The sequence below is a fragment of the Aotus nancymaae genome, unplaced genomic scaffold (assembly GCF_030222135.1).
Source record: "Aotus nancymaae isolate 86718 unplaced genomic scaffold, 86718_ANA_hifiasm-v0.15.2.pri h1tg000089l, whole genome shotgun sequence".
In the NCBI taxonomy this organism is placed as follows: Eukaryota; Metazoa; Chordata; class Mammalia; order Primates; family Aotidae; genus Aotus; species Aotus nancymaae.
Genome location: NW_026988504.1, coordinates 4,257,251 through 4,283,162, shown reverse-complemented (window position 1 = coordinate 4,283,162; position 25,912 = coordinate 4,257,251). Strand labels below are relative to the sequence as shown.

The 25,912-nt window shown below is 55.5% G+C and overlaps 1 protein-coding gene across 4 annotated transcripts; it reads right to left on the bottom strand.

Annotated features, from left to right (window-relative positions):
- Positions 1 to 11,019: 11,019 nt before the first annotated feature.
- On the bottom strand, positions 11,020 to 24,297 carry LGALS3BP (galectin 3 binding protein). Of its 4 annotated transcripts, none has more exons than XM_064369264.1 (8): positions 23,617 to 24,297; positions 23,380 to 23,516; positions 20,203 to 20,333; positions 17,522 to 17,599; positions 16,365 to 16,556; positions 15,259 to 15,390; positions 12,764 to 13,016; positions 11,020 to 12,487 (listed from the first exon to the last, which is right to left on the bottom strand). In XM_064369264.1, the coding sequence occupies exons 4-8, from the start codon at positions 17,571 to 17,573 to the stop codon at positions 11,356 to 11,358; spliced, it is 1,761 nt and encodes a 586-aa protein (XP_064225334.1). In that variant the 5' UTR covers positions 17,574 to 17,599; positions 20,203 to 20,333; positions 23,380 to 23,516; positions 23,617 to 24,297; the 3' UTR covers positions 11,020 to 11,355. The 4 variants fall into 4 exon arrangements, with proteins under 4 accessions (XP_064225334.1, XP_064225335.1, XP_064225333.1 ...); XM_064369265.1 differs by having other exon boundaries at positions 23,380 to 23,513; XM_064369263.1 differs by having other exon boundaries at positions 23,380 to 24,297.
- Positions 24,298 to 25,912: the final 1,615 nt, after the last annotated feature.

Sequence of the window (25,912 nt, the reverse complement as noted above, 5' to 3'; positions counted from 1 at the left end):
ACCAAGGTCCAGAAGGGTCTGGAGCAGGCGCTTCTGTCCCCGTGGAATGTGCGCTGTGCCAGCCTCCCAGCTCATGGGTTCATTCTTCAACATGAAGTTCTCTGAGCCCTTTCTCTTAAAGCTTTTGTGCAAGTTCCATTATGTGACCATGACTGATGAAATCATGGCCACTGGTAATTGACTCAATCCCTGGCCCCTCCGCCTTCCTGGAAGTCAAGGGGTGGGTCTGAAAGTTTCAACCCACTAATCCCATGGTGGTTTCCTGGGGCAGCATCCCCCATCCTGAGGCTTGCTAGGGACCACCAGTCACCTCATTAGCATTACTAGGGATGGTGGAAAGGGGTTCCTTACAAATAACAAAAGATGCTTTTCTCAACTCTCTCACTCAGAAAATGTCAAGCATGATTTGTGCTGGGAACCCAGGAACTGAGAACAAAGACCAAATAGAATATATATTTCTTGCCTGGTGCGGTGACTCTTGCCTGTAATCCCAGCACTCTGGGAGACTGAGGCGGATGGATCACCTGAGATCAGGAGTTCAAGACCAGTCTGGCCAACATGGCGAAACCCTGTCTCTACTAAAAATAAAAAAATTAGCCAGGCATGATGGTGAGTGCATGTAATCTCAGCTACTTGGGAGGCTGAGGCAGGAGACTCCCTTGAACCCAGGAGGCAGAAGTTGTTGCAGTGAGCTGAGATCGTGCCACTGCACTCCAGCCTGGGTGGCAGGGCGAGACTCCATCTCAAAAAAACCCCCACAAAAACAAGAATATCTATTTCTTATTCTATCACAGCGCTGACTGAGCCCCTGGGAAAGAGAGCCCCCAGTCCTCTCGCTCGTAACCCTGAGCTCGGCCTGGAGGAGCCTCCGTGAGAATCTCCTGAACTGGGCTTTTGAATGCACATGTGCGAATGCACACATGTGGTGCATGCCTATGTGCAGACAGAACGCGCACGTGACACTTGGAGTGCTGATGCCAGCGCGGGAGCGGCGGAAGGAGGCCTGCATTCTTTCTCTGCGTTTTGCAACTTCCACATGCTTGGCTCCAAGCTCCTGGCTTTGCCCCAGTGACATTCTTTCAGAAGACCAGCTGCTGCCACATCAAACCATTTCTGTCCAGCTCTCGCTCAGGCCCAGGGCCTGCCACCTCCTTGGGCCACACAAGTGAGGCACGAGGAAGCCCAGCCCTTTCAGCGAGTTCCTGAGTGTATTTGTGCAAGGGTGTGGCCAGGACCTGGGTGTGAATGCCTGAACAGCCAGGAGGCTGCCGTTAAGAAACACTTCACTTCATGAGGGGCACACAGCGTTTCCGATGTGAAAGGGTCATCCGTGATTCCCCTCCCCAGCAAAGGTGCTGACACAGGTCACATGCTCTTCGCCCTCTTAGCCAAATCCATCCCAAACCAATTCTCATGGCAAAGAGGATGGATTCCCCAAGTTCCTCCCCTGGATCACCCCAGGCTGCTGCCCAGTGGGAGGGTTCCCTGAAGGCACGTATAGGTCATCTGGGGAAGGAGGAAGAGTGGGGAATGGAGAGTCAGCAGACAGCCGGCGAACGTTCTGTTCAGGATTGTTCTGCGAGTTGCTCTTTTGAAAAACTTGGGCCAGGCCAGGCAGGTGGGATCCCGCCTGTAATCCCAGCACTTTGGGAGGCCGAGGCGGGCGGATCACGAGGTCAAGAGATCGAGACCATGTTGGCCAACACGGTGAAACCCCGTCTCTACTAAAAATACAAAAATTAGCCGGGCGTGGTGGAGTGCGCCTGTAGTCCCAGCTACTCGGGAGGCTGAGGCGGGAGAATCGCTTGAACTCGGGAGGTCGAGGTTGCGGTGAGCCGAGATCCCGCCACTGCACTCCAGCCTGGGCGACAGAGCGAGACTCCATCTCAAAACAAAACAAAACAAAAAACCACTTGATATTGTATCATGAAGATCTTTTATGTCAGTACATTTGGGGGCCACACTTTTTTTTTTGAGGAGCTATACAGTATTCCAGTCTCTGGATGCCAGAATGAACTTAGCTGTTTCTCAATGCATTGAATCTCCTGCCTTTGGGAAGCCCGCCTTCCTGTGAGCTTCGAGGCCCAGGCGGCTGCTCTCAGATGGCCTCCCGGGGCTTTGAACCTAGAGCAGGGCTCTCAGTAAGGCAGGAGTGGTTCAAATGCTTGCTGTGGGTGGTGACAGCGGCCACAGCCAGAATCCAGTGTCCCGTGGGGGCAGTGAGCAACTCTATGTCAATCCCAGCCTGATTATTCCAAGTCCAGAGGTCTTCAGCTTCCTGGCTATGGCCAATTACAAACGGTCATGAATTCTGCACAGCAACTCCCATCAGGAGGTGGGGTCTATTTTCCACCTTTGGATCTATGCTGGCCGTGTGATGTGTGTGTCTTCCAAGCCTGGACCTCAAGAAGCCTCGCAGTTTAGGCTGGGCGTGGTGGCTCACACCTGCAATCCCAGCACTTTGGGAGGCCAAGGTGGGCGTAATGCTTGAGCTCAGGAGTTCAAGACCAGCCCAGGCAACATAGCGAGACCCAGTCTCCACAGAAGATTTAAAAATTAGCCAGGTGTGGTGGCGCGTGCCTGTAGTCCCAGCTACTCAGGAGGCTAAGGGACAGAAGTGGGAGGACTGCTTGAGCCCAGGAGGTCAAGGCTGCAGTGAGTCATGACTGGGCCATAAACGTGATCACACCACTTGCACTCCAGCCTGGGCAACAGAGTGAGACTCTTAAAAAAAAAAAAGTTGTTTTGTTTTTTGTTTTTGAGATGGAGTCTCACTGTGTTGCCCAGGCTGGAGTGCAGTGACATGATCTCAGCTCACTGCAACCTCCACCTCCCCGGTTCAAGTGATTCTCTTGCCTCAGCCTCCCCAGTAGCTGGGATTACAGGCACATGCCACCACACATGGCTAATTTTTATATTTTTTGTAGAGATTCGGTTTCACCATGTTGGTCAGGCTGGTCTTGAACTCCTGACCTCAAGTGGTCCACTCACCTCAGCCTCCCAAAGTGCTGGGATTACAGGCCTGAGCCACCACACCCATCCAAAAAAAAAAAAAAAAAAAAAGGTTCTGCATTCCATATCATGGAACACTGCCACCATGTGACCAAGCATGGGTTAGTGTCCACCAGAATGACACCCTGTGGAGAGAGAAGCTCCACCTTCCCAGCTCTCCCAGTATCCCAGGCGAGGCCTTTGATATGAGCCAGCCGGCCAACACCATGGGGAAAAGGTGAGCCCTCCCAGGTGAGCCCAGCTGAAGGGACAACCCACGGCAAATCGGATGAATGAGTATTGTTTTCGGCCACTGAACTGGAACAGTTTGTTACTTAGCAAAAGTTCGCCACTGCCCAGTCACCTGATTTAATTCCTGCTCAACTCCTGAGCCTCCTTCTGTAGGCTTCCTATTAATTCTGTGAGCTTCATAATTTTTTCCATAAATCTTTTTTCTGTTTAAATTAACCAGAAGTGGTTTCTGTTGGTTGCAAGTAAGAATGCTGGCTGTTATAAAAATTAGTACGAGGCCAGGCGCAGCGGCTCACACCTGTAATCCCAGCATTGTGGGAGGCTGAGGTGTGTGGATCACCTGAGGTCAAGAGATCGAGACCATCCTGGTCAACATGGTGAAACCCTTTCTCTACTAAAAATACAAAAATTAGCCGGGCGTGGTGGTGCATGCCTGTAATCCCAGCTACCCGGAAAGCTGAGGTAGGAGAATCTCTTGAACCCAGGAGGCAGAGGTTGCGGTGAGGCAAGATCTCACCACTGCACTCCGGCCTGGGCAACAAGAGCAAAATTCCATCTCAAAAAAAAAAAAAAAAGTTCATAGTCACTTTACTCAAAATAACAAAAAAACCCCACCTTCCGAAAACGACCCCAATGCCCATCCCATGTAGACTAGGTTGATAACCTGGGGCATAGTCACGTGATGGGGTTTTACTGCCACTACAAAGAAAATCGCGCGTGAATCTCGTCGGCATCATGTGGAAGCTAAAAAGGCTGCCTACGCTAAAGAGCAGGTGCTTAGTAAGATTCCATTTACATGAAGTTCAAGAGCAGGAATGCCGAGGGCCGGGCGCAGTGGCTCACGCCTATAATCCCAGCACTTTTGGAGGCTGAGGCGGGTGGATCACGAGTTCAAGAAATCGAGACCATCCTGGTCAACAAGGTGAAACCCCGTCTCTACTAAAAATACAAAAATTAGCTGGGCATGGTGGCGTGTGCCTGTAATCCCAGCTACTCGGGAGGCTGAGGTAAGAGAATTGCTTGAACTCAGGAGGCGGAGGTTGCAGTGAGCCGAGGTCGCGCCATTGCACTCCAGCCTGGGTAACGAGTGAAACTCCATCTCCAAAAAAAAAAAAAAAAAAAAAAAAAAAAAGCAGGAATGCCTACTCGGTGTCCATAGAAGTCAGAATTAGTGGTTATAGGGTGGAGGTTCTGACCTAGAGAGCCTTCTAGGGTGAGGGAAAGGTTCGCTATTTCTATCCGAGGGGTGGTGCCAGCAGTGTTTACACGTAATGCAACAATTAAGTGAGCTCTACGCTTCCCACCTATGTAGTGTGTGTGTGTAATATACTAATAAAATTGTTTTTAAAAATTTCACTTGGGCCAGGCACAGTGGCTCACGCCGGTAATCCTAACATTGAAAGGCCGAGGTGGGCGGGTGTTTGAGGTCGGGAGTTTGAGACCAGCCTGGCCAACATGGAGAAACCCCCATCTCTACTAAAAATACAAAAAAAAAAAAAAAAAAAAAATTTGCCAGTTGTGGTGGCGCATGCCTGTAATCCCAGTTACTCGGGAGGCTGAGGCAGGAGAATCTCTCGAACCCATGAGGCAGAGGTTGCAGTGAGCCGAGATTGCGCCATTACACTCCGGCCTGGACAACAAGAGCGAAACTCTGTCTAAAAAAAATAAAAAATATAAAATAAAATAAGAAAATCTCACTGACAGGCAGGGTGTGGTGGCTCGCACTTGTAATCCCAGCACTTTGGGACACCCATGTGGGAGGATTGCTTGAGCTTAGGCATTTGAGACCTTGGGCAAAATGGCAACACCCCATCTCTAGAAAAGCTCAAAAATTAACTGGGCATGGTGGTCCCAGCTACTCAGAAGGCTGGGGTAGAGGATCACTTGAGCCCAGGAGGTCAAGGCTACAGTGAACTATGATCACACCATTGCACTCCAGCCTGGGTGACAGTGAGACACTGTCTCAAAAAAAAAAACAAAAATAAAGAGGTGCTCAGTCTTGGGATAGACAGCTAGGAAAAGTTTTTGTCCTTTTCTGCTACCTTCTTTTTGCTGCCTGAAAGGCAGAGGTGATGGCTGGAATCTCAGCAGCTATTATAGATCATGAGGGTAGGCTTGTGGGTGGCAGGCATGCAATAACAGTGTACAAATGGAAGAAGTCTACCTCCAGAAGGGATGCCTTCTCCCTTTTATGTGACAGAAAATAAAGAAAAATGTCATATGAGCCCCTGCCATGCTGGGCTTTCACTATAGGAAGCTGAAGCTAAAAATAGCCAGTACAGGTGCATGCATGAGAGATTCTGGCTTTGTGCGCTAGCTTGAGCAGCTGGGAGTGGTGCTAATTATCTTCTCAATTGCTTGACTGAAAACTGGAGGCCTGGATGGCCCGTGAATTCCTCAGTGTGTTGTAGAGAAAGGAATCCAAGGCACTGAGGCGCCAGGAAGCCTGGAGCGCGTGCCGTGTGCCGTCAACTGCTGTCCTCGACTCTGGACAGACCCAGGAAGCTCACCTCCCCCGAAGCCCAGGGAGATATGCAGGGAAGGAGGCATTGGCCTCCAGGAAATGCCCTGTGGCTTCTCTGTGTAGGTCAGAGAGGCTCTCTGGAGATGCTGAAATTGAAAGTGCTTCCTGACGGCCATGGGGAGGAGGGGCATGGGACCAAAACAGGCTGGCAGCTTGCAAAACCCTCACCTCATCTGTAGCGTTTGAAAAGCTCACGATCAGGGCTGGGCGCGGTGGCTCACGCCTGTAATCCCAGCACTTTGGGAGACTGAGGCAGGCAGATCACCTGAGGTCAGGAGTTCGAGACCAGCCTGGTCAACGTGGTGAAACCCTATCTCTACTAAAAATACAAAAAATTAGCTGGGGGTGGCAGGGGGTGTGTGTGTGTGCGCATCTGTAATCCCAGCTACTCGGGAGGCTGAGGCAGGAGAATCGCTTGAACCTGGGAGGTGGAGGTTGTAGTGAGCTGATTGTACCACTGAACTCCAACCTGGGCGACAGAGCGAGACTCCATCACAAAAACAAACAAACAAACAAACAAAAAACAGAAAGAAAAGAAAAGAAAAGCTGAAGATCCGGCGAACAGGCACTTTGCACCATCACGATAGAGTCCTGGCCGCTCACCCAATTCCTGGATCACCCCGAGCCCCTTCAAAGGAAAGGTGGTCAAATCTCTTAGAGAAAGGACCCTGTAATAAAATGACAAGGACTTACAGTACCAAGAATCTGCTTCCTGGCCTTCCCCAAAGGTCCTCCTGGCCATTAACCCAGTGACTGAGCTGCAGGGCAGGGGCTCCAGGGCTGAGGACGTGGTGAGGAGCCGCTCCTGAGTTACACCAGGTGAAGAAAGACGCGCCTCTGTTTCAGGTGTGGCTGGCTGGGTAAATGACCACGGCCCTGCACGTGGATGCAGCAGGTGCTGACAGCAATGCCTCCCCCTCCCTGTCTCTGTCTCTCTCATGCGTGCGCACACACACGCCTGCACACACGTGCGTGCACACACACATGTCCTGCCTTAGGAGTGCACCGGCTCTCTCATTCTATCTGCTTCCTGCCAACTCATCACGCTGCAGTCGTCACACTGGACCAAAGTGAACACCAGTGGGAGCCCTATACGTGTGCCCCTTGGTCCCTTAGAAGCAGGCCCAATCTCGGCTAGATCCCTGTGGACTTTCGAGGGGACACATGCCCTACTTGGGGAGTGGCTCCTGCCTCTTTACTAGAGACCCAAGTCTGGTCTCAGAGCATGAGGCCACCCGTCTGCTAGTGCAGCTACCCTGCCTGTGGCCTTAAGATCCGCAAGGCCAGGATGAGGGGATTGAGATGCAGGAAGCTATGCTGAGGGGCATGAGGGGCCTGTGGCAGGCCTGCTGGGAGGACCACCCAGGAGTGTGTGGCCGTTTGGAGCTGAGCAGGGCCCTCCTTGGCAGGAAGACTCACTCCTTGCAGCACCACCAGCTTTGGCCCAAACACTTGAGCATGGGTCCTGAGCTGCCCTTCATGAGCTGGAAGGACACAGCGCGTGAGCTGGAAGGACACAGGAGCGCGGGCAGTCCCTCAAGGCACAGGTGATGGGCATCTCACCAAGGTCTCCCCACCCTCCACCCAGGGCACGTGAGGCCTCCCCCAGGGCCTGATGGGGCATTCCCTAATATCTGTGATGGAGGTGGGAGAAAACGCAACCTGTTTCAGATTGGATTGCGGGCTCATTCCAGATGGGAGTGCCCTGTCGCCTGGCAGAAAGGGACCTCGCTTTGGGCAGAACCCTGAGTGGCCAATCTCATTTTCTGCGCGGATGGAGAGAAGCGGGCCTGGGTCTTGTGACCTATGGAAGCAGCTCGGGGTTTGGTAAGATGCCAGGGCTGGAGGGAGGAGGGTGGAAGAATGAGTACCCGTGAGCTTTGGGAAGAGCGCAGGGATAGGTGTCTGGGAATAGCCACGGAGGTGAGGATGCTTCTGCCCCGACTGTTCCCTGAAAAGCCCCATGGCTGTCCCATGCTGGGCGCCTGCCCTGGGGTGTGGGGACAGGTGTCACGGAGTATCACTCTGTGCCTCCCCGGCCTCCAGGGCCTGCTCTGCTGAGAGGTGGCCTGGCGGGAGGGAGCAGGGCTTTGCTGCCGCGTCACCAAGGCTGATGGGAGCAGACCTCATGCTCCATGGCCCTCATTCAGTGCCGGCTCCCTGATGGCTGTGGCTTTCGGCCGACCCTTTCCATCGGAGGAGGCAGCCACTCGCTCCCCAGGAATCGACACTCCAGATCTGAATGCCTCCATCCTGCACGGCACTCAGTGCCACCAGCCCTTCGCTGACCAAACACCTTTCCCGCCCTCCTGGTCACCCACACACATGCAGGTGACTCAGCAGCTGCAGCCAGGCCGCGGCCTCATGGTCACATGTGTCACCCGTCATGCATTCAAGGGCTCATGAAACAGGAAGGCTGGGATGAAGCCTCAGGCTCAGGAGGCTGGTGAAGGGCAAAATGCAAGAGCCTGGCTCTGCGGACGTGCTGGGCGGCAGATGAGTCAGGCCCGGAAGTCCCTGCCTCCAGATTGCCCCGTACACCCTCTCACCGCTCACTGGAGACAAGAAAACGCTGCCCTCCCCCTGCGGACGCAGCAGCTCACATAGCCCATCTGTGATTCTCCCCGTTCAGAATGCACAGGTGTGAGCCAGGTGCCCTGAGCGGCACCCATCACCCAGAGCAAAGGTTCTACCTGGGTTCTGCTGGCACAGGGGTTCTACACCCAAGGGAGGAATGTTTCCACCACGAGATATCTCCACATCCCCTCGAATTGGCAGTGAAGGTGGGGATCCGCCTCTGGGACCACTGTGCCCGTGGGTGAGCAGGTGAAGAAGGGAGGAGTGTTTGGGAGGCTGCGATGGTTGGTCCTGATTGTCCCGGGGGAACAGGGCTGCCGCTCAAAACTGCGAGCAGCACCGAAGGCCTCAAGTGATTTCTCACACCCCTGCATCTACCAGCTCCACGCGGGACTACAGCTTCCTTGCAGGCAGGACCCCGGGACTCGGAGTTCTCTGGAAGAAAAACTCCAGTTACCTTCCCTGGCCCTGAGATGCCAGGGAGTGCAGAGCAGGAGGGAGGAGAGCTGCTGTGGACTGAGTGGAGAAACGGAGGCTGTGATTCGGGTCTTTGCTGTGTCTGCCACGCCTCCACCCTGACGTCATGTTTCCTTCTTCTTCCTGATCTCACTGTGGTTCATCTCCAGTAGAGGCGTTGGGGGTGGTCCATGGTGCGAGGTAGCCCATCAGCTGCTAAAATGTCAACAGGATCAAAAAAGAAATGGGGGAGGTAGGCGGGGCAGAGTGGTGCCTGTAATTCCAGAACTCTAGAAGGCCGAGGTGAGCAAATGGCTTGAGCCCAGGAGTTTGAGAACAGCCTGGGCAACGTGGCAGAATCCCGACCCTACTAAAAATGCAAAAAAAAAAAAAAAAAAAAAAAAAAATCTGGGCATGGTGGCTCACGCCTGTAATCCCAGCACTTTGGGAGGCCGAGGCTGGTGAATCACGAGGTCAGGAGTTCAAGAGCAGCCTGGCCAACATGGTGGAACCCCATCTCTACTAAAAATACAACAAATTAGCTGGGCATGGTGGTGGGCACCTGTAATCCCAGCTACTCGGGAGGCTGAAGCAGGAGAATCGCTTGAACTCGGGAGGCGGAGGTTGCGGTGAACCAAGATCGCGCCACTGAACTCCAGCCTGGGTGACAAGGCGAGACTCAGTCTCAACAACAACAACAAAAATTAGCCAGGCATGCTGGCGCACATCTGTAGTCCCAGAGGCTGAGGCAGGAGAATCGCTTGGGTCCAGGAGGCAGAGTTTGCAGTGAGCTGAGATGGCACCACTGTACTCCAGCCTGGGCAACAGAATAACACCCTGTCTCAAAACAAACAAAAAAACGTGTGGAGGAGGGGCTGTCTTGCCAGGATGGTGAACCTGGGCTGGACGCACAATCTGGAGGTGGGGGGTCGGGGGAGCAGCTGCCTCGGTGGGCAGGAGGTTTTGTGAGCCTGCTTTTGTTCCTGGCAGTACCCGTGGGGAAAGTGTAGGTGGAGCGTCTGCCACTGTCTGGCTGTCCAGCACCTGAACCTCCTTGCCATTAGGGGAGCCCCTGTGCCACCTCCTGTTCCAGAGGCCAACACAGTCTACATTCTTGTGTTCCCAGACTGGCACAGCCCAGCCGGTGCCTCCTTGGGGACTCTGTGCCTGCAGCGGGCCAGGGAGAAGACTGGCTGGCAGCAGGTGGCACTCAGTGCTCAGAGCCCACATGGCATTCTCACGGATGTCCCCCCCGGCATCCAGTGTGCCCCCAGCCTCCCCTGAGACTCTGTGCTTCCCAGTATCCTTCCAGCGCACCTCTCCCCTGCCTCACTCAGCCCCGGCCTGGGTGTCTTTTATTTGTGGTCAAGCATCCGGTTGGTGGGTACTGACATTGTTTCCAATTTTTCACTCTTACAAGGCTGAGATGAGAGTCTCTGTCCCCTGTCCCTGTGCACAAGGATTTCCAGAGTGAAGGTTCCTAACTCCTGCTGTTCCTTCTCCCTCCCCGCAGCTTCCACAGTCCGCTGTCTCCTGGTGTCCACCACCCAGCCTGGTCATGTCTTCCGGAGACCCGACCACCCCTGGAGGTGCAGCCCTGACCTTGCCACCTCAGCACCCGTTCCTTCCTGTCAGACATGAGCAGGAGGTCATGCTCTCAAAAGCACACCCACCCATAGGCCCAGCGCAGTGGCTCACGCCTGTAATTCCAGCACTTTGGGAGGCTGAGGTGGGCGGATCACCTGAGGTCAGGAGTTTGAGACCAGTCTGGCCAATATGGTGAAACCCTGTCTCTATAAAAATACAAAAATTAGCCGGGCATGATGGCGGGCACCTGTAATCCCAGCTACTCAGGAGGCTGAGGTTGGAGAATCACTTGAACCCGGGAGGTGGAGTTTGCAGTGGGCCGAGGGTGCACCAGTGTGCTCCAGCCTGGGTGACAGAGACTCCATCTCAAAAAAAAAAAAAAAACAAAAACCACACACCTATGCACCCACAATCACACACCCACGTGCACGCGCTCAGTGGCACGCACCCTCCTGCTTGTGTTCCACTGTGTCACTGCTCCGGGCTGGGATGTGCTTCCTGCTCCCTGTCTCCCCCACTAGCCCGCAGCTTCACGAGGACAGGGACTCTCCCTCATTCCCTGCCCCGCAGAGCCTGGCACACCCGATGTCCAAACGTGGTATGGACCCAATAACACTTTCTGTACAAACAGATGTAGCAACCACAGCGTAAGTGTAATGATCTCAGAGCAGTGACAAAGGCAAACTGAGCGGGGGCATGGGGATCCCAGAGCGTCCTCGAGGGCGTCTCGGTGCTTCCCAACCTGGAAACTGGTGGGCTGGTGGGAGAACTCCTAGTGCACACTTGTGGAAGCTTCCCGGTAATTTCTCCAAGCTGAGCGCTCGGGGGAGTAGGGGGACATCTGGTGGCCGGTTGTTGAAGGTCTTTGCCGAGAGGAAGGGAGCCAAGAGACGAGCCTTCAGCGAGGGCGTCCTGGGCTTCTTGGGTTCTTACCACCCTCGCCCCTGCCGGCCCCTGGCCCGCGCCATCTAGTCCACGCCCGAGGAGTTGGTCAGGTAGAAGGGGCGGACGACCGTGCGGAAGGTGCTGAAGTGCCCTGCTGGGCAGGGGAAGAAGGAGGTGCCCTTGGAGCTGTTGGTGTCCAGGGCGCTGGGAATCTCAGCCTTCAGGCCCTCAAAATCGGTGACATCTGCCACGAAGAGCCCTTCGCAGAGCATCAGGGCTTTGTTTTCGTAGGTGATGGTGCTATCTGAGGGGCCCGACTTGGTGAGGCCCAGGACCGGCAGCTCGTCCGAGGAGCATGAGAAGCCGTAGTTCCAGCAGCTCTGGATGGTGGGGAGGTAGACCAGGGACCAGGACACCCACTTGTCCTGGAAGAGGAAGCTGGGGTGTTGTGGGGTCTGGAAGGGCTGGTAGGGATAGTAATATCTGTAGTCGAAGTGGGCTTGGATGTCATTAGCAGAGTATTGGAGTGAAGAACCCCCTCTGGGCCGATAGACCAGCTGTGACTTCCGTGCACTCCAGCGACTGTCCGTCACAGAGGCACTCCATGTGGGCGAGGTGTAAATCCGGGGCTTGTAGGCATCCTCAGTGAGGTTCAGGCCTTTGTACCGGGTCAGCAACTGGAAGGGCACGGTGTGGAACTCCAGGGCCTGCAGACTCTTCTTCTGGAACAGGGCCTCGTGGCTCCAGTACAGGGTCAGGTTGAACTGCAGCTCAAAGAGCTCCTGAGGGAGCATCATGGGGAAGCGGACCTTCTCCACCAAGCCCTCCAGCTCCTCGTGGGAGGCGTGCTCCTCCCAGCTCCACGTGTCCACGGCCTTCAGCAGGGCCAGCTCGCTGGGCACAGCCAGGTCGCTCCTGGGCAGCAGCAATTGGAGCAGGGCTGTGGGGACGCTGGGCCAGGCCTCAGCCTGCGTCAGGGCCTCAAAGTTCCAGGCCAGGAACTGTAGGCAGAGCTTCTCCAGCAGGGGGTCCCCAGTGGCCAGCGCATAGGCATACAGGTCCAGGGGCATCTGGAATGAGCGGTCCCGGGGGAGGAGGATGGCAAAGAGGCTTGCGCAGTAGCCCTGCAGCTGCTTGGCCCCGTAGGCAGAGGCCAGCTTGTGGAAGCACTTGACCGATGACAGGGTGACGTCGATCCTTCGGGAGTAGAAGTACCTGGGGAGGGTGAGGGAGAGCTGATGCCAGCCTCACGGGACAGCAGGGGAGCCCCGGGCCCGCCTCTCCAGCACAGCCATCTGCGGCACACCAGAGTGTGTACAGAGTGGGAGCGAGCACGCGTGTGTGCAACTGTGTGAGTGCACGTGTGACTGCGTGTATACATGTGCACACATGAGTGTGTGCAGGTGTGCATGTGCGTGTGGGCGTGCTTTCGAAGAGGGGAGGAGGACGAAGCCCCTGGCGGCCCCAGAGCCTGAGGACGAGACGGCTCACCTGAGAAAGTCTCTGACCATGGGCACGCACTCAGCATCCACACTCATGGTGACATTGCTGCCCGGCTCCTTCCACAGGGCCTGGGCCTCCAGGTTGGCAGTCAGGATGACTGTGTGGCCACAGAAGCCCGGGGCGTCCTCGCCCTGCACGCTCACGTTGATGGACAGGTCGCAGCCCTGCTGGCTGTCAAAGATCTGACCAAGCGCCTCCGAGAGCTCTCCGGAGAGGTCCAGGGTATGGGTGCTCCTGGTTTCTAAGAACGGGCGGGAGGGAAGCAGGCTGTGTTAGGACCCAGGGCGCTGCCACTCTCTGGGGTCAGCGTCTTCATCCGAAAGTGGGGGATTTCTAGCTGCCTCATCCACTCTGGAAGGCTCCTGGGAAGATGAGGGACAGGAGAGACCTGCAGTATCGGATCCCTGGGCCCCGAAACCCCACCCCTTCCAGCCCCGAGCTCTACCCATTTCAACCCTGAGCCCCACCCCTTCCAGCCTCGAGGCCCCACCCCTTCCAGCCCCGAGGCCCCACCCCTTCCAGCCCCGAGGCCCCACCCCTTCCAGCCCCGAGGCCCCACCCCTTCCAGCCCCCAGCTCTACCCCTTTCAGCCCCGAGGTCCACCCCTTCCAGCCTGGAGGCCCCACCCCTTCCAGTCCTGAGGCCCCACCCCTTTCAGCCCCTAGCTCTACCCCTTTCAGCCCCGAGGTCCACCCCTTCCAGCCTGGAGGCCCCACACCTTCCAGCCCCGAGCTCTACCCCTTCCAGCCCCCGAGGCCCACCCCTTCCAGCCCCGAGGCCCACCCCTTCCAGCCCCGAGCTCTACCCCTTTCAGCCCCGAGGCCCCACCCCTTCCAGCCCCGAGGCCCCACCGCTTCCAGCCCCGAAGCCCACCCCTTCCAGCCCCAAGCTCTACCCCTTTCAGCCCCGAGGCCCCACCCCTTCCAGCCCCGAAGCCCCACCGCTTCCAGCCCCGCGGAACCAGAGCAGCTGAGACCTGGCCAAGCCTGTCCAGACCCTCGCTTCAGGCCCTCTGCTCTGTTCTGCTCCCTCGGATTCAGGCATCAGCCCCGCCTGGGGACTTGGTGGTGCTGACTTGGAGCCCCACTCCCCGGCCTCAGTCAGTCAATCACCACAGACGCTGCCTACCTCAAAGCAAAACCACTGCCTGCTTAGATGGCCAGAAAAGTCAGGGGCCTGTGGCAACCCCATTTTAGAACTCTGGGGGTCCCCAAGCAGCCTCCTGTGAGGCACAAGGCCTGGAGAAGTCATGGGAGGCTCGCAGGTCGGGAGTCAGTGTGCTGCACCCTACCCGCTTCTTTGAGCCCTCTCAAAGCCTAACTCAAAACTAAATCCCATAGATTCTTTCTTTGCCACAAAGGTTTTAATAGGTTTGAAGTAATTGTGAGGTTTCAACCAGGTGGGCTCGCCCTGGGCCTCCTCACACCTGAGCCCCCAGCTCCCTCCCACCTGCACCTCACCACAGCTCCCCTGCTACAGGAGCCTTTGCCCTGCACCCACGGCCCCGCGTGCTTCCCCCCGACCCGCCTCCCCCCACCGAACCCCCGACAGCCCCATGGTGTCTCCTGGGCTTCCCCCACTGTGAGGCCAGGCTCAGCTCCAGCCACTTGTTTGTCCCATGTGAGCACAGGGGCTCCCTGGGATTCGACCCCTCCTGACTTAGGGGCTCCTGACAAAGGGTAGTGGGCGGCAAGCCCAGGAAGAGCCACCTCAGCAGCAGGAGAGGAAAGAAAACCATGAAACTCAAATCCAGCCGGGCGCGGTGGCTCACGCCTGTAATCCCAGCACTTTGGCAGGCTAAGGCGGGTGGATCACCAGGTCAGGAGTTCAAGTCCAGCCTGACCAACACGGTGAAACCCTGTCTCTACTAAAATACAAAAATTAGCCAGGCGTGGTGGCAAGTGCCTGTAATCCAGCTACTCAGGAGGCTGAGGCAGAATCGTTTGAACCCAGGAGGCAGAGGTTGCAGAGAGCTGAGATCGTGCCACTGCACTCCAACCTGGGCGACAGAGTGAGACTCCATCTCAAAAACAACAACAACAACAACAACAACAAAACTCACATCCCTGAAGGCTGCAGAGCAGCCTGAGTTCCCTGCAAATCAGGGCGGGCTGGGAGGAAGCAGGCTGTGGCTGAGTAGCCGGGCCTCCCTCCGCCAGGATGGGCTTGAGCCTGTCACGCTGCGGAGTGTGTTTCCGAGCGGGCACTGGCATTTCAGGTCAGGCTGGAGCCAGGCGTCGTGCTCACTGGGACTGTCTCACTGCCTCGCACTCAGGTTCCTTGGGGTGTTTCTCCAGAAGGGGCTGGGGAGGAGTCTGGGCCTGTGGGACTGGGAGCTGGTGGGCTCTCTGGATTCAGGGCCTCTCCATGCGGAGTGGGCAGCGGTAGTGGAAGGAACCTTTGTGTGCTTCACGTGTGTGTGGGGAGGTGCTGGGAAGGGCAGGGGCCATGGGACCACAGGGCATGCTGGGGCCCCCACTCACCGTTGGTGCATACCACACCAGCGTCCCTCTCGTGTCTGCAGTTGCTGTGCAGCCAGCCCAGGGACGTGCAGTCGGCCAGCGAGGGCTCAGTTCCCGTGCACTGGACCTCATCCAGCATGATGGGGCCCGATCCTGTGGACGCAGCAGATGGCAGGGCTGGGGGCGTAGGACCGCACCCAGCAGCCCCACAGTGCGGCTCAGCCCTTTGTTCCCTGCGCCGGCCGGGCAGGTACTTCACCGGTGAACCACGGTGGATGTTCCAGCTTGGGCTGGATTTGTGATTGCAATGTCAGGCCATGAACTTGGCCTTCATGCTTATAAAGCTTACTGGCTGCTGCAGACATGAGATTCATGTGTCGTAATTGCGTGACATCAGGTTCATATATGGCAATCGTGTGACTATCCTTGCTGCTAAATAGTGGGTGGGTTATTTCTTTTTTTCCCAGAATCGTAACTGCTGCATCAGTGAAAATCTTTCTGCGTATAGACTTCTCTTTTGAGGGAAAATTGTTTCAAGAATATAAACTCCCTGGAGTGGAGTTTCAGGGCCGGAGCGAATGAGCCCAGCCGAGCTCTTGAACCTGCCCAAGCTCCGGCCACCATCACCAGCCAGGCGTGGGTGACGCAGTTCCATTGGAGCAGGACCCACAGGGCTTCCGCGCCATCGAAAGCATTTGCTCTCAGGCTGGGTGTGGTATTCCCAGCACTTCCAGAGGCCGAGGTTGCAGATCACTTAAGGCTGGGAGTTCAAGACCAGCCTGGCCAGCATGGCGAAGCACTGTCTCTACTAAAAAATACAAAAATCAGCCAGGCGTGGTGGCAGGTACCTGTAATCCCAGCTACTCAGAAGGCTGAGGCAGGAGAATCGCTTGAACTCAGGAGGCGGAGGTTGCAGTGAGCTGAGATCACATTGCTGTACTCCAGCCTGGGCGACAGAGCAAGACTCCATCTCAAAAAAAAAAATAAGTGTTTGCTCTTGCTAAATTAATAGGAATACAATTTGCATGTCTTTGAAGCCTGACTGTCTTGTCTTAGGGGATTCGCCCCTCCTGGGAGCTGGCTGTGCTGTGGGTCTCAGCCTCGGAGGAGGGGACAGCAGGCCCTACCTTGCCCGAAGGCAGCTCTGCCCAGAGCCTGGGTGGCGTTCTCGAAGCCCAGGGCTCGGCAGACAACGCTGGCATCAGTCAGGTCCCACAGGTTGTCACACACAGTGCCCCACTGGCCTCTGTAGAAGATCTCCACGCGGCCCTCATTGGCGGTGGCCCCGTCGGCCAGCCGCATGTCGCCATCATTCACGGCTGCAGGGAGAGACCAGTGAGGGTGAGGCTGGAGCCTGCAGCGCCCCCGCCCCAGCCTCCAGGGCCCCCACGCTGTCCCGGGTCTCCCCTGCTGAGCTGGTTTTCCAGTCCTTCAAGGTCCTCCTGCCCCTCCGTGAGGGGCGCCTCTGTGAGGGGGGAGTGGAAGATACATACAGACCCCCCACATGGAGGCTAAACTCGCCGTTCCTTGTTTTAGGGGTCTCAGCCCTTCACTCCATAGACAGAACAGGGGCAGAGAAGCCCTGGGTTCTCCAGCACTGGGAGTGGAGGTGACAGGACCCCGAGGAAGGATGGTGGGGGGAAAGGCAGGCCCATGCTAACCCCTCCTGAGGGTGTCTGCAGTTTGGGGGTGCTGGCCTAGTGGGGGCAGCAGGCCTAGGGACCCCTGGGCACACAGGCAGAATACTTCCAGGGCAGAGAATGGGATTCCCACCCCACACATGTCCTTCTGGGACTCTGCCCGCCGACATTCCAGCCCCTACAGGAGCCGGCAGAGCTGGGCAGGAGCTGAATTCAGTTGGGGGCACGTCGGGCTTCCGTGGGGCCCCCAGGATGAGCATGAGTCTCCAGGGGCTCACAGTGTAAAGAATGTGAGGAAAGGCAGCCGGGACCCTCCGGAAGCTTGACCTGCATCCAAGGCCGTGGACCCCACAACACCCCCCGTGACTGCTGGTTTGATCAGCTCCTCTGGTTCCCTCTGGACGGGATGGAGAATTCCCTGGTGTCCTCTCTATAACCTGCAGCTCACCTGAGTGCAGGTGAGCCCCTGGAACCTCCAAGCCACGATCACCCGGGATACCGGGTGCTTCATGCAAGAGAGAAGATTTGGCTAACCGCTGGGCCTCAGACCCCGGGCACAACCTCTCCTGGGCGTGCTGCGCAGACCCAGGGTGCAGCAGCCTCACAGACTTTTGCTTTTGGCATTTCCCAGGGGCTCAGCTCACCTTGGGTCCCTGCAACCAGCAGCCACACCCAGAAGAGCCTCAGAGGGGCCATGGCCTTGCCTGGACGCCCGGATCCTGCTGAGACGGAAGTGGTAGAGTGAGGCACGGGAGCCCGGTGGCCTGAGGCCCGGGGACTGGCCTGCCCATCCACCCTTCAGCCCGACCTGGGCTGTGTGGCAGGCAGGGTCCCTCTCCTGCAGAGCCCACTATGGTCTCGGTAAGTGTGACGGACGCCGTGGTTGCCCCCATAGGGGCCCCTCACCTGGTCTGCAGCATGTTCCTGGAAAGATGTGTTAGACTTGGGTAGATGAAGGGGTGGGCTGGGGGTGGCCCCTGGCAGTAAGGACAGCAAGAATTGGTGACTGGAGGTGAGTGAGCCCATCTCAGAAAACCAGGCCCCGGGCAAGCCTGCCGCACAGGCATGGGGGAGGTTGGAGGGGGAGGAGGCCATGGGCGTGGGCCCCGGTTGGGGGAGCCTGGTTAAGATCTGGGCCTTAATCTTCAGGCAACAGACCCTGCAGGGACTGTCCCAGAGGTCTCAGCAGACGAAGATGAGCCGGCAGCCTGGAGAGTGGATGGGAGGGGACTCATCAGGAGAGGCCACAGAATCCAGGCCAGGGGTGACATGTCGGGGCAGGGAGACACACTGGGGCTCCGTGGTATTCAGATGGGGAAAATGTGGGAAGAGGCTCAGGGCTGCAGCCCAGGGGGGCTGTGCTGGGGGAAGAATGGGGAGTAAATGCCGAAGTGTCCCCAAGACACTGATGCTCAGCTCGGCCTGGGTCTCCACCTTCGGGCCTGGTGTTCTTGCCTCCGTATAATTTTGATGCTTGTCTGCAGTGGCCTGTGGCCCCCCTGCCTCCCTCCCCACACCCTGCCAATGGAGAGACAGTTATGGTTTCTCTGGCTCGGTAAGAATCCTGTGACGCCTGGCACCGTCCCCTCAGTCCAGCAAGCCGGGGGCAGGTCTCTGGTGGCACTGCTGTGGGCACTGGCTGGGAGTCCGGGCCTGGTGACCTTGAGATTGCTCGGGGGGCCTGGTGGGTGGGTGCAGGGGCGTCTCCAGCGCTTGTCGGAAGTGGACTTAAGGCTGGCCTTGCCCCAGGCCCTCTGCGTGGGAGTCCGCATGAACAAGCCCCCGGGGCTGGGTGCACTAGCTGGTGAGCAGCTTTGCTCTGGGACGCACGCTCACTGGCAGTGCACGGCTGTCCCTTGTCGGGGCTACCTACATACCACTGGAGGCCTTACTGTGACCCTGAGAACCCCCTTGGTAACACCCCACCTTACACGTGAATAAGCTGACACCCAGAAAGGCAAATGGGTGCCATGTCCACAGCTGGTGAGCCACAGGCCGGGGGTCTGCTTGGCAGAGCCCACCTCTCCCCCCATGTTGATGTCAGTAGATGGCTGAAGGGGCCAGGGTGAGTGACCACCTGTCCTGTGTGCTGGGGACTGTGCTGGTTTTAGCACTGAAGATTCCCTATGTTCTGAGAAACCCCTCGGTCCCAGGCACGCTGGGGCGGGTGGTCACCCTCTCCACTCTGCCCCCAGCCACTTCCCTCTGCTGCAGCCACCAGGTTTGTTTGTCCTGAGAGAGTAACTCAAGGCCTTGGAAAAATGGCCAACTGGCCAGGTGCGATGGCTCATGCTGTAATGCCAGCACTCTGGGAGGCTGAGGTGGGTGGATCACTTCAGGTCAGGAGTTCGAGACCAGCCTGGCCAACATGGTAAAACCCCATCTCTAATAAAAATACAAAAAAAAAAAAAAAAAAAAAAAAATTAGCTGGGCACGGTGGTGTCCCAGCTACTCAGGAGGCTGAGGCAAGAGAATCGCTTAAACCTAGGAGGCAGAGGTTGCAGTGAGCTATCACACCACTGTACTGCAGCTTGGGTGACAAAGCAAGACTCCGTCTCAAAAGAAAAAAAAGTGGACAGTGAAGCCCCAGGCAGGCACCATTGCTGCCCTTTGGGTGGCAGTGGCTGGGTATTCTTCCCCGATTCCTTCATGTGGGAAGTTGAGACCGGCTATCTGTGTTGACCCCTAGGTGCCTTCATGTGAATTGATAAAAAGGTGCTCTTCCTTGGGATGGGTGCAGGCCTAGGCTCAATGCACAGACCTGAGAGAGGGCCAAGCTGAATTCCAACCTACTTGTCCCTTTGGCTGGTATCCTTGTGCAGTAAGCAATCTGCCCAACTGTACAGAGAGGCCCTGTGGGCCTGGGAGCAGCAAGGATAGCCACTGGCTCAGGAGCACTGGACCTCCAGCTCCAGGCCTCTGTGCAAATAGGGAGGTGTGACCCCCAACTGCCTGTGTAGAGAGAGGGGTGCCTGGCCGGGCGTGGTGGCTCACATTTGTAATCCCAGCACCTTGGGAGGCCAAGGTGGGTGGATCACCAGAGGTCAGGAGTTCAAGACCAGCCTGGCCGACATATCGAAACCCCGTCTCTACTAAAAATACAAAAATTAGCCAGGCGTGGTGGCAGGCATCTATAATCCCAGCTACTTGGGAGGCTGAGGCAGGAGAATCGCTTGAACTCAGGAGGCAGAAGCTGCAGTGAGCCGACATCACCCCACTACATTCCAACCCGGGCAAAAGAGTGAGACCCTGTCTCAAAAAAAAAAAAAAAAAGAGAGAGAGAGAGGTGGGGGTGCCCACCTGAGAGCTGGAGGCAGGAGCTTACCTGGCTGGGGCAGCTGCGATGGCTGTGCTGGAGCCTTCTTGCTTCCAGCCACAGGAGCCCTCTGCAGACTGGTCCTTCGACCCAGAAGCCTCTCCCAGTATGGAGTGTGGTCAGGCTGATCCCAGGAAACGCTTCAGGAAACAGAGTCGAGTTTCGATTTCTAGAAACCATCTGACATAGATGCCTTCTGGGATTGGCTGCTGACGACACTCCCGGGGGCCCCTCTCTTTCGTCTCAGCTCTGCCTGTGGGTGTCAGTGCTGGGATGGCAGAGGCCCAAGGCAGGAGTCTGGCTGGAGCAAGGCCCGCGAGAGGACTGACAGCCATGGTCAGTCAGAAACGCCTCCAGGCTGGCCAGGGGCTGCCATTTGGGGGGCTGGAGGGGAAGAAGCAGAGGCTCTGGGCCCAGACAGTTTGCTCCTGTGGGTGACAGTGGGCTCCAACAGAGTGCTCCGAGTCCTTTCCTGGGTCTAGCGCATTGCTGGCTGGGTGGACACTGCACAGGTGGTCACTCATGTGCAAATCCACCCTCTCTGAGCTCTTGGCATGCTCGAGGGCCTGTACCCTGCAACGCTGCACGGCACTGTCCCGTGTCCCAGGGGAGGGAGGCCCTGAGAGCCAGGTGTGCAGCTGGCCGGTGGAGGAGCTGGACGCCCCTCCAGCACCTGACCCCAGACCCCATGATCACACTGCTGGACCTGTGGCTGCTCTCCTACTGTCTCCCCCTCTGCCGGGCGGGGGACAGAGCCTCTCTGGGGTGACAGAATGGCTCTGTCCAGCTCATACCCATTCCCTTTCCCTACTCTGAAAGCCAGTGCCTCAATTGTCCCTTAGGGAGCACCCCCTCCCACTCCTGGCTGTGTGGTTCCCAGAGGGCCCCCCGCTCTTGGCCTTCAACCACCCCAGGTCTGGCTGTCTGAGCCCTGAGGGGCCCTCCGGGCCACATGGATGGTTCCAGGGTGGAGCTGTGAGCCCAGCCAGCCCAGTGAGAGCTGGCTTTCGAGTGAGAGGATGTGGGCCCAGGCTGCTGGGGCCCATGGGGCAGAGCAGAGAGAAGCAGGGATGCTCCCGCCCGAGCCCCTGGGTCCAGCTGGTCTAATCCGTGGTCAAGCCTGGGCTTCACCGCTCAGTGAGGCAATCAGCAGCCTCTCATTTCTTCACTTGCACCCCGTGGTTCTGGGTGAGCCTTGGGATGTGCCCAGGTGTCTCTGACCAGCGGTTCTCAGCCTGGCCTGGACAGAAGAATCATCAGGGAGTCTTACAAACTCCTAATGCCCAGGCCCAGGAAGTCACCATCTCTGGGAGTGGGGGACAGGCAGGGGCATTTAAAAAGCCCCCAGGCAGTCCCACTGGGTGGAAAGCCCTGGTTCCCTGGCAGCTTAGAGTCCGAGACGGCGAGTCCAGAGGTCAGACACTGAATGACTGTTTCCCTCAAGATGTGAGGTTTTAGGCAGCGCGTCGTTCGCCTAATCCCTCCAGAGAAACTGTGGAGACCCAGGGCCAGATGCAGCTGGAAACAGAACTGGCAGAGAAGGCTGTGGGGAGTTAAAAAACCCCAGCCAGATTAAGGGCCTCAGTGCCAGTTGACATGAAACCCAACATCCTCCCTTCTCGGCAGCGCTAATGACTTCTGCCCAGGTAAGTGGCCAGGGAAGGGCAGGAGAGCATCTCTGGGAAGTGCTGGGGAAAGGTTTGTTTTTTTTTTTTTTGAGACAGTCTTGCTGTCACCAGGTGCCAGGCTGGAGTGCAGTGGCGTGATCTCAGCTCACTGCACCCTCTGCCTCCCAGGTTCAAGCAATTCTCCTGCCTCAGCCTCCCAAGTAGCTGGGACTACAGGCGCGCGCCACCACGCCCAACTAATTTTTTGTATTTACTTTTAGTAGAGACAGGGTTTCACCATGTTAGCCAGGATGATCTCGATCTCTTGACCTTGTGATCTGCCCGCCTTGGCATTCCAAAGTGCTGGGATTACAGGCGTGAACCACTGCACCTGGCTGGAGAAAGGTTTTAAAACTCAGGTGCCAAATCTTTAGCCCCAGATCATGGGAAAGTCCTGAGCCATCCAGGCAGGTAAAATGGAAGACCCAGAAGCCTCCTTGTGGAATCAGAGCCCAGTACCTGCTTCCCTGGGGCTCACAAGGGCTTTCCAATGTGTGATGACCACAGGGTGGCGGGAAGTGCTGCTAGGGGACAGGCAGGGAAAGGGGCAGCGGCTCAGTCCTGAGAAGACAGCTGGACAAGAGCCTCAGACTCACGGCATGCTCTCATCAGGAAGCCGCTCCCAAGACAGGGTAGGGAAAGCGCTGGGCGTTTCAGAGATGAGAATGGTGAACTGGCCTGTAAGATCATCTTTTGTGCCTCTATCCCAAACCCCTCTGCAAAGAGAGGAACGCTCCCTATAACAGCTAATATGGATTTCACCTGGCATGACTGTAAACCTTGCCGTGAAATGAAGGCATTTAATACTTCTAGCCACAATGGGATGCAGCTGCTCTTCTATTCCCTGTTAGAGGTGAGAAAACAGACGCTCAACGAGGCATCGTAATTGGCTCAAGTTGTGCAGCTGCAAGGAGAAGAACTGGGAATTCAAACCCATCCTTTTCTTTTTCTTCTTTTTAAAAAGTGGCTTTGTTGCCATATAATTTACCTGCAAAGTTTTGGCAAATGTGTAGAGATGGTCCCGTGACAGCATTATTACCTAGGGCGTTTTAATCACCCCGACAAATTATTTTATGCCCCTCTGCAGCCAGCCCTCTCCCCCCAGCCCCTTCCCAGCAGCCACCTGTCAGCTTCCGCCACTGCTGGTTACCTTTCCTAGAATTCCATTTTTTTTTTAAGACGGTCTTCCGTCGCCCAGGCTGGAGTGCAGTAGCACAATCTTGCTCTCTGCAACCTCCGCTTCCCAGGTTCAAGAGGTTTTCATGCCTCAGCCTCACGAGTAGCTGGGATTGCAGCGGCGCACACGATCATGCCCAGCTAATTTGTGTATTTTTAGTAGAGAAGGGGGTTTCTCCACGTTGGCCAGGCTAGTGTCAAATTCCTGGTCTCAGGTGATCTGCCTGCCTCAGTCTCCCAAACTGCTGGGATTACAGGCATGAGGCACGACTCCTGGCCCCTAGAATTCCCTCTAAATGGAATCACATAGAATTTGATATTTTGCACGTGCCTTCTTTCTTACCACAGTGATTTTGAGATCCATCCATGCTATCTCTAAGATCAGTAGCTGGCTCCTGGTTTTGCCGGGTAACTGTTGGTGCGTGTTTGCACTGATGGACATTGGGGCCGTTCCATCTTCCACTATTATGCATGAAGCTGCTGGAAATATTTGGATACAAGTCTCTGTGTGAACTTAAGTATTTAGTTTGTGTAAATACCTAGGAGCAGGATTACTGGGTCGTACGGTAGACACGTTTACCTTTTGAAGAAACTAAGACTGTTTTCCAGAGTCGCCGAACCATTTTGCAAAGTCCTTCAGCTTTGCTTTCCTTTTTCCAAATCGAGTCTTTAGATCCATGAGGATGTACAGCGTTTTCTTCTTTGGGATCTCTGGTTCCTTCGTCCGCGGTCTGCAGGTTCCGCAGGTACATGCTGCACCGCTGCTGTCGGGTTTGTAGCTAGCTATTTCCTGATTTTTGGTGCTACCGTAATTGACAATGTTTAGAATTTTTCAATTTCTAGTTGTTCACTGCAGTTATAATAAAGTTAAATTTTGTATGTGAAATTTATATATTAAATATTAATATATCAAATGTAACATTAATATATTAAATTTAGTATATGTAGTTTTGGTTTTTTTTTTTTTCGAGACCAAGTCTTGCTCTGTCACCCAGGCTAGAGTGCAGTGGTACAAACACTGCTAACTGCAGCCCAACCACCTGGGCTCACGTGATCCTCCCACCGCAGCCTCCCACGTAGCGGGGACCACAGGCATGCTTGACCACCTCTAGCTAATCTTTACATCTTTTTGTAGAGACTAGGTGTTGCTATGTTGCCCAGGCTGGTCTTAAACTCCTGGGATCAAGTGATTCTCTTGCCTCAGCCTCCCAAAGTGCTGGGATTACAGATGCGAGCCACTGTGCCCAGCCTCGTATTTTTTGAAGATTTCTTAGGCTTGCCTAACTAGTCAATCTTGTCATTGGCAAATAAACACAGTTTTATTCCTTTTCAAATCTGAACAACTTCCTTTTTCTCTTTTCCTTTTGCCTAATTGCACCAATAGGATGAGGAATAACAGTGATGGGAGCAACGTCACTTCCTGGGTTGGGTAAATGTGCTGTACTTACATGATCAGCACGCTGGAGGGAGCTGCCTGAATGCTGCACGGAAACACCACGGCTGGCCCCGCTTACCTGTGGTTTTGCTTACCGCAGTTTCAGTGACTCGTGGTCAGCTGAGGTCTGAAAATACTAAATGGAATATTCCAGAAAAAAATTCCTAAGTTTTAAGTTGCACAGACTGTCCACACTATCTGTGGTTTCAGGCATCCACTGCGGGTCTTGCGATGTATCTCCCACAGGTAAGGGGGCTAGAGACCAAGGTGTCTGAGACAGTTCTGAATCCATTAATTTGCCAAGGTTAAGGGCAAGGCCAGGGAGGCAAAATGAAACACGACAAAACAGGGAGTCACTGAACCAGTCTGTGGTCTGTGCCTTTCTCCAAAGATGACTTTGAGGGCTTCCACGTTTAAAGGGGAAAAGCAGGCTGGAGGGGAATGAGGGAGGGTCTGGTCCCAGTACTGACTCCATGGGCAAGAGGAGCAGAAGGGGAACAGTCAATCATGTATTCTCTGGCGCTCAGTGAACTGGCACTTCATGTAAGATGAGGTGAGCATGGAAGCCACCTGCGGAGGTCTTAACCTTTCCTCTGTCGTGATCCGCTTCGGAACAAAAGCCAAGGCATGGCTCAGCTCTCAGCTTCCTTTTTTTTCCCTTTTGGCAAAGTGAATTGGGGATTTCATTTTCCTTTCACAGCACCTACTGTATTTTTGCAACTTCTATATGGTTCAAAATCTTATTTCAAAAGAAAAAATGGTGGGAAGAAAAGTACTGAAAACAGACAGTCTTGCCTCGTCCCTTGGGGGAAGCATCCAGTCTCTGACTCAGCTGTGGATTTCTCACAGATACCTTCGTCGGGTTAAGGACGTCCCCTAAGGGGTTTTTTTGCCTTTTGTTTTGAATTGGATGAATGGGTGTTAGATTCTGTCAAATGCTTTTTCTGTATCTTTTGAGATTATCATGCTTTTTCCCCGTTTTAGGCTTTTTTTTTTTTTTTTTTGAGATGGAGTCTCATTCTGTCGCCCAGGCTGGAGTGCAGTGGCATGATCTCGGTAAACTGCAACCTCTGCCTCCCGGGTTCAAGTGATATTCCTGCCTCAGCCTCCCAAGTAGCTGGGACTACAGGCATGTGCCACCATGCCCAGCTAATTTTTTGTGTTTTTAGTAGAGACGGGGTTTCACCATGTTGGCCAGGCTGGTCTCTAACTCCCGACCTTAAATGATGCGCCCACCTCAGCCTCCCAAAATGCTGGGATTACAGGCGTGAGTCCTCGCACCTGGCCCCTTTTTAGTCTTAATATAAAATATTATTTCATTGATTGATTTCAGAATATTGAACTAAGCCTGCATTCCTAGGATAAACCACACTTACCGTGAGGTATTCTTGTCAGAGGTGTCTGAACCAGAGTGACTCCATCTTGAATTGGAGCTGGGTAA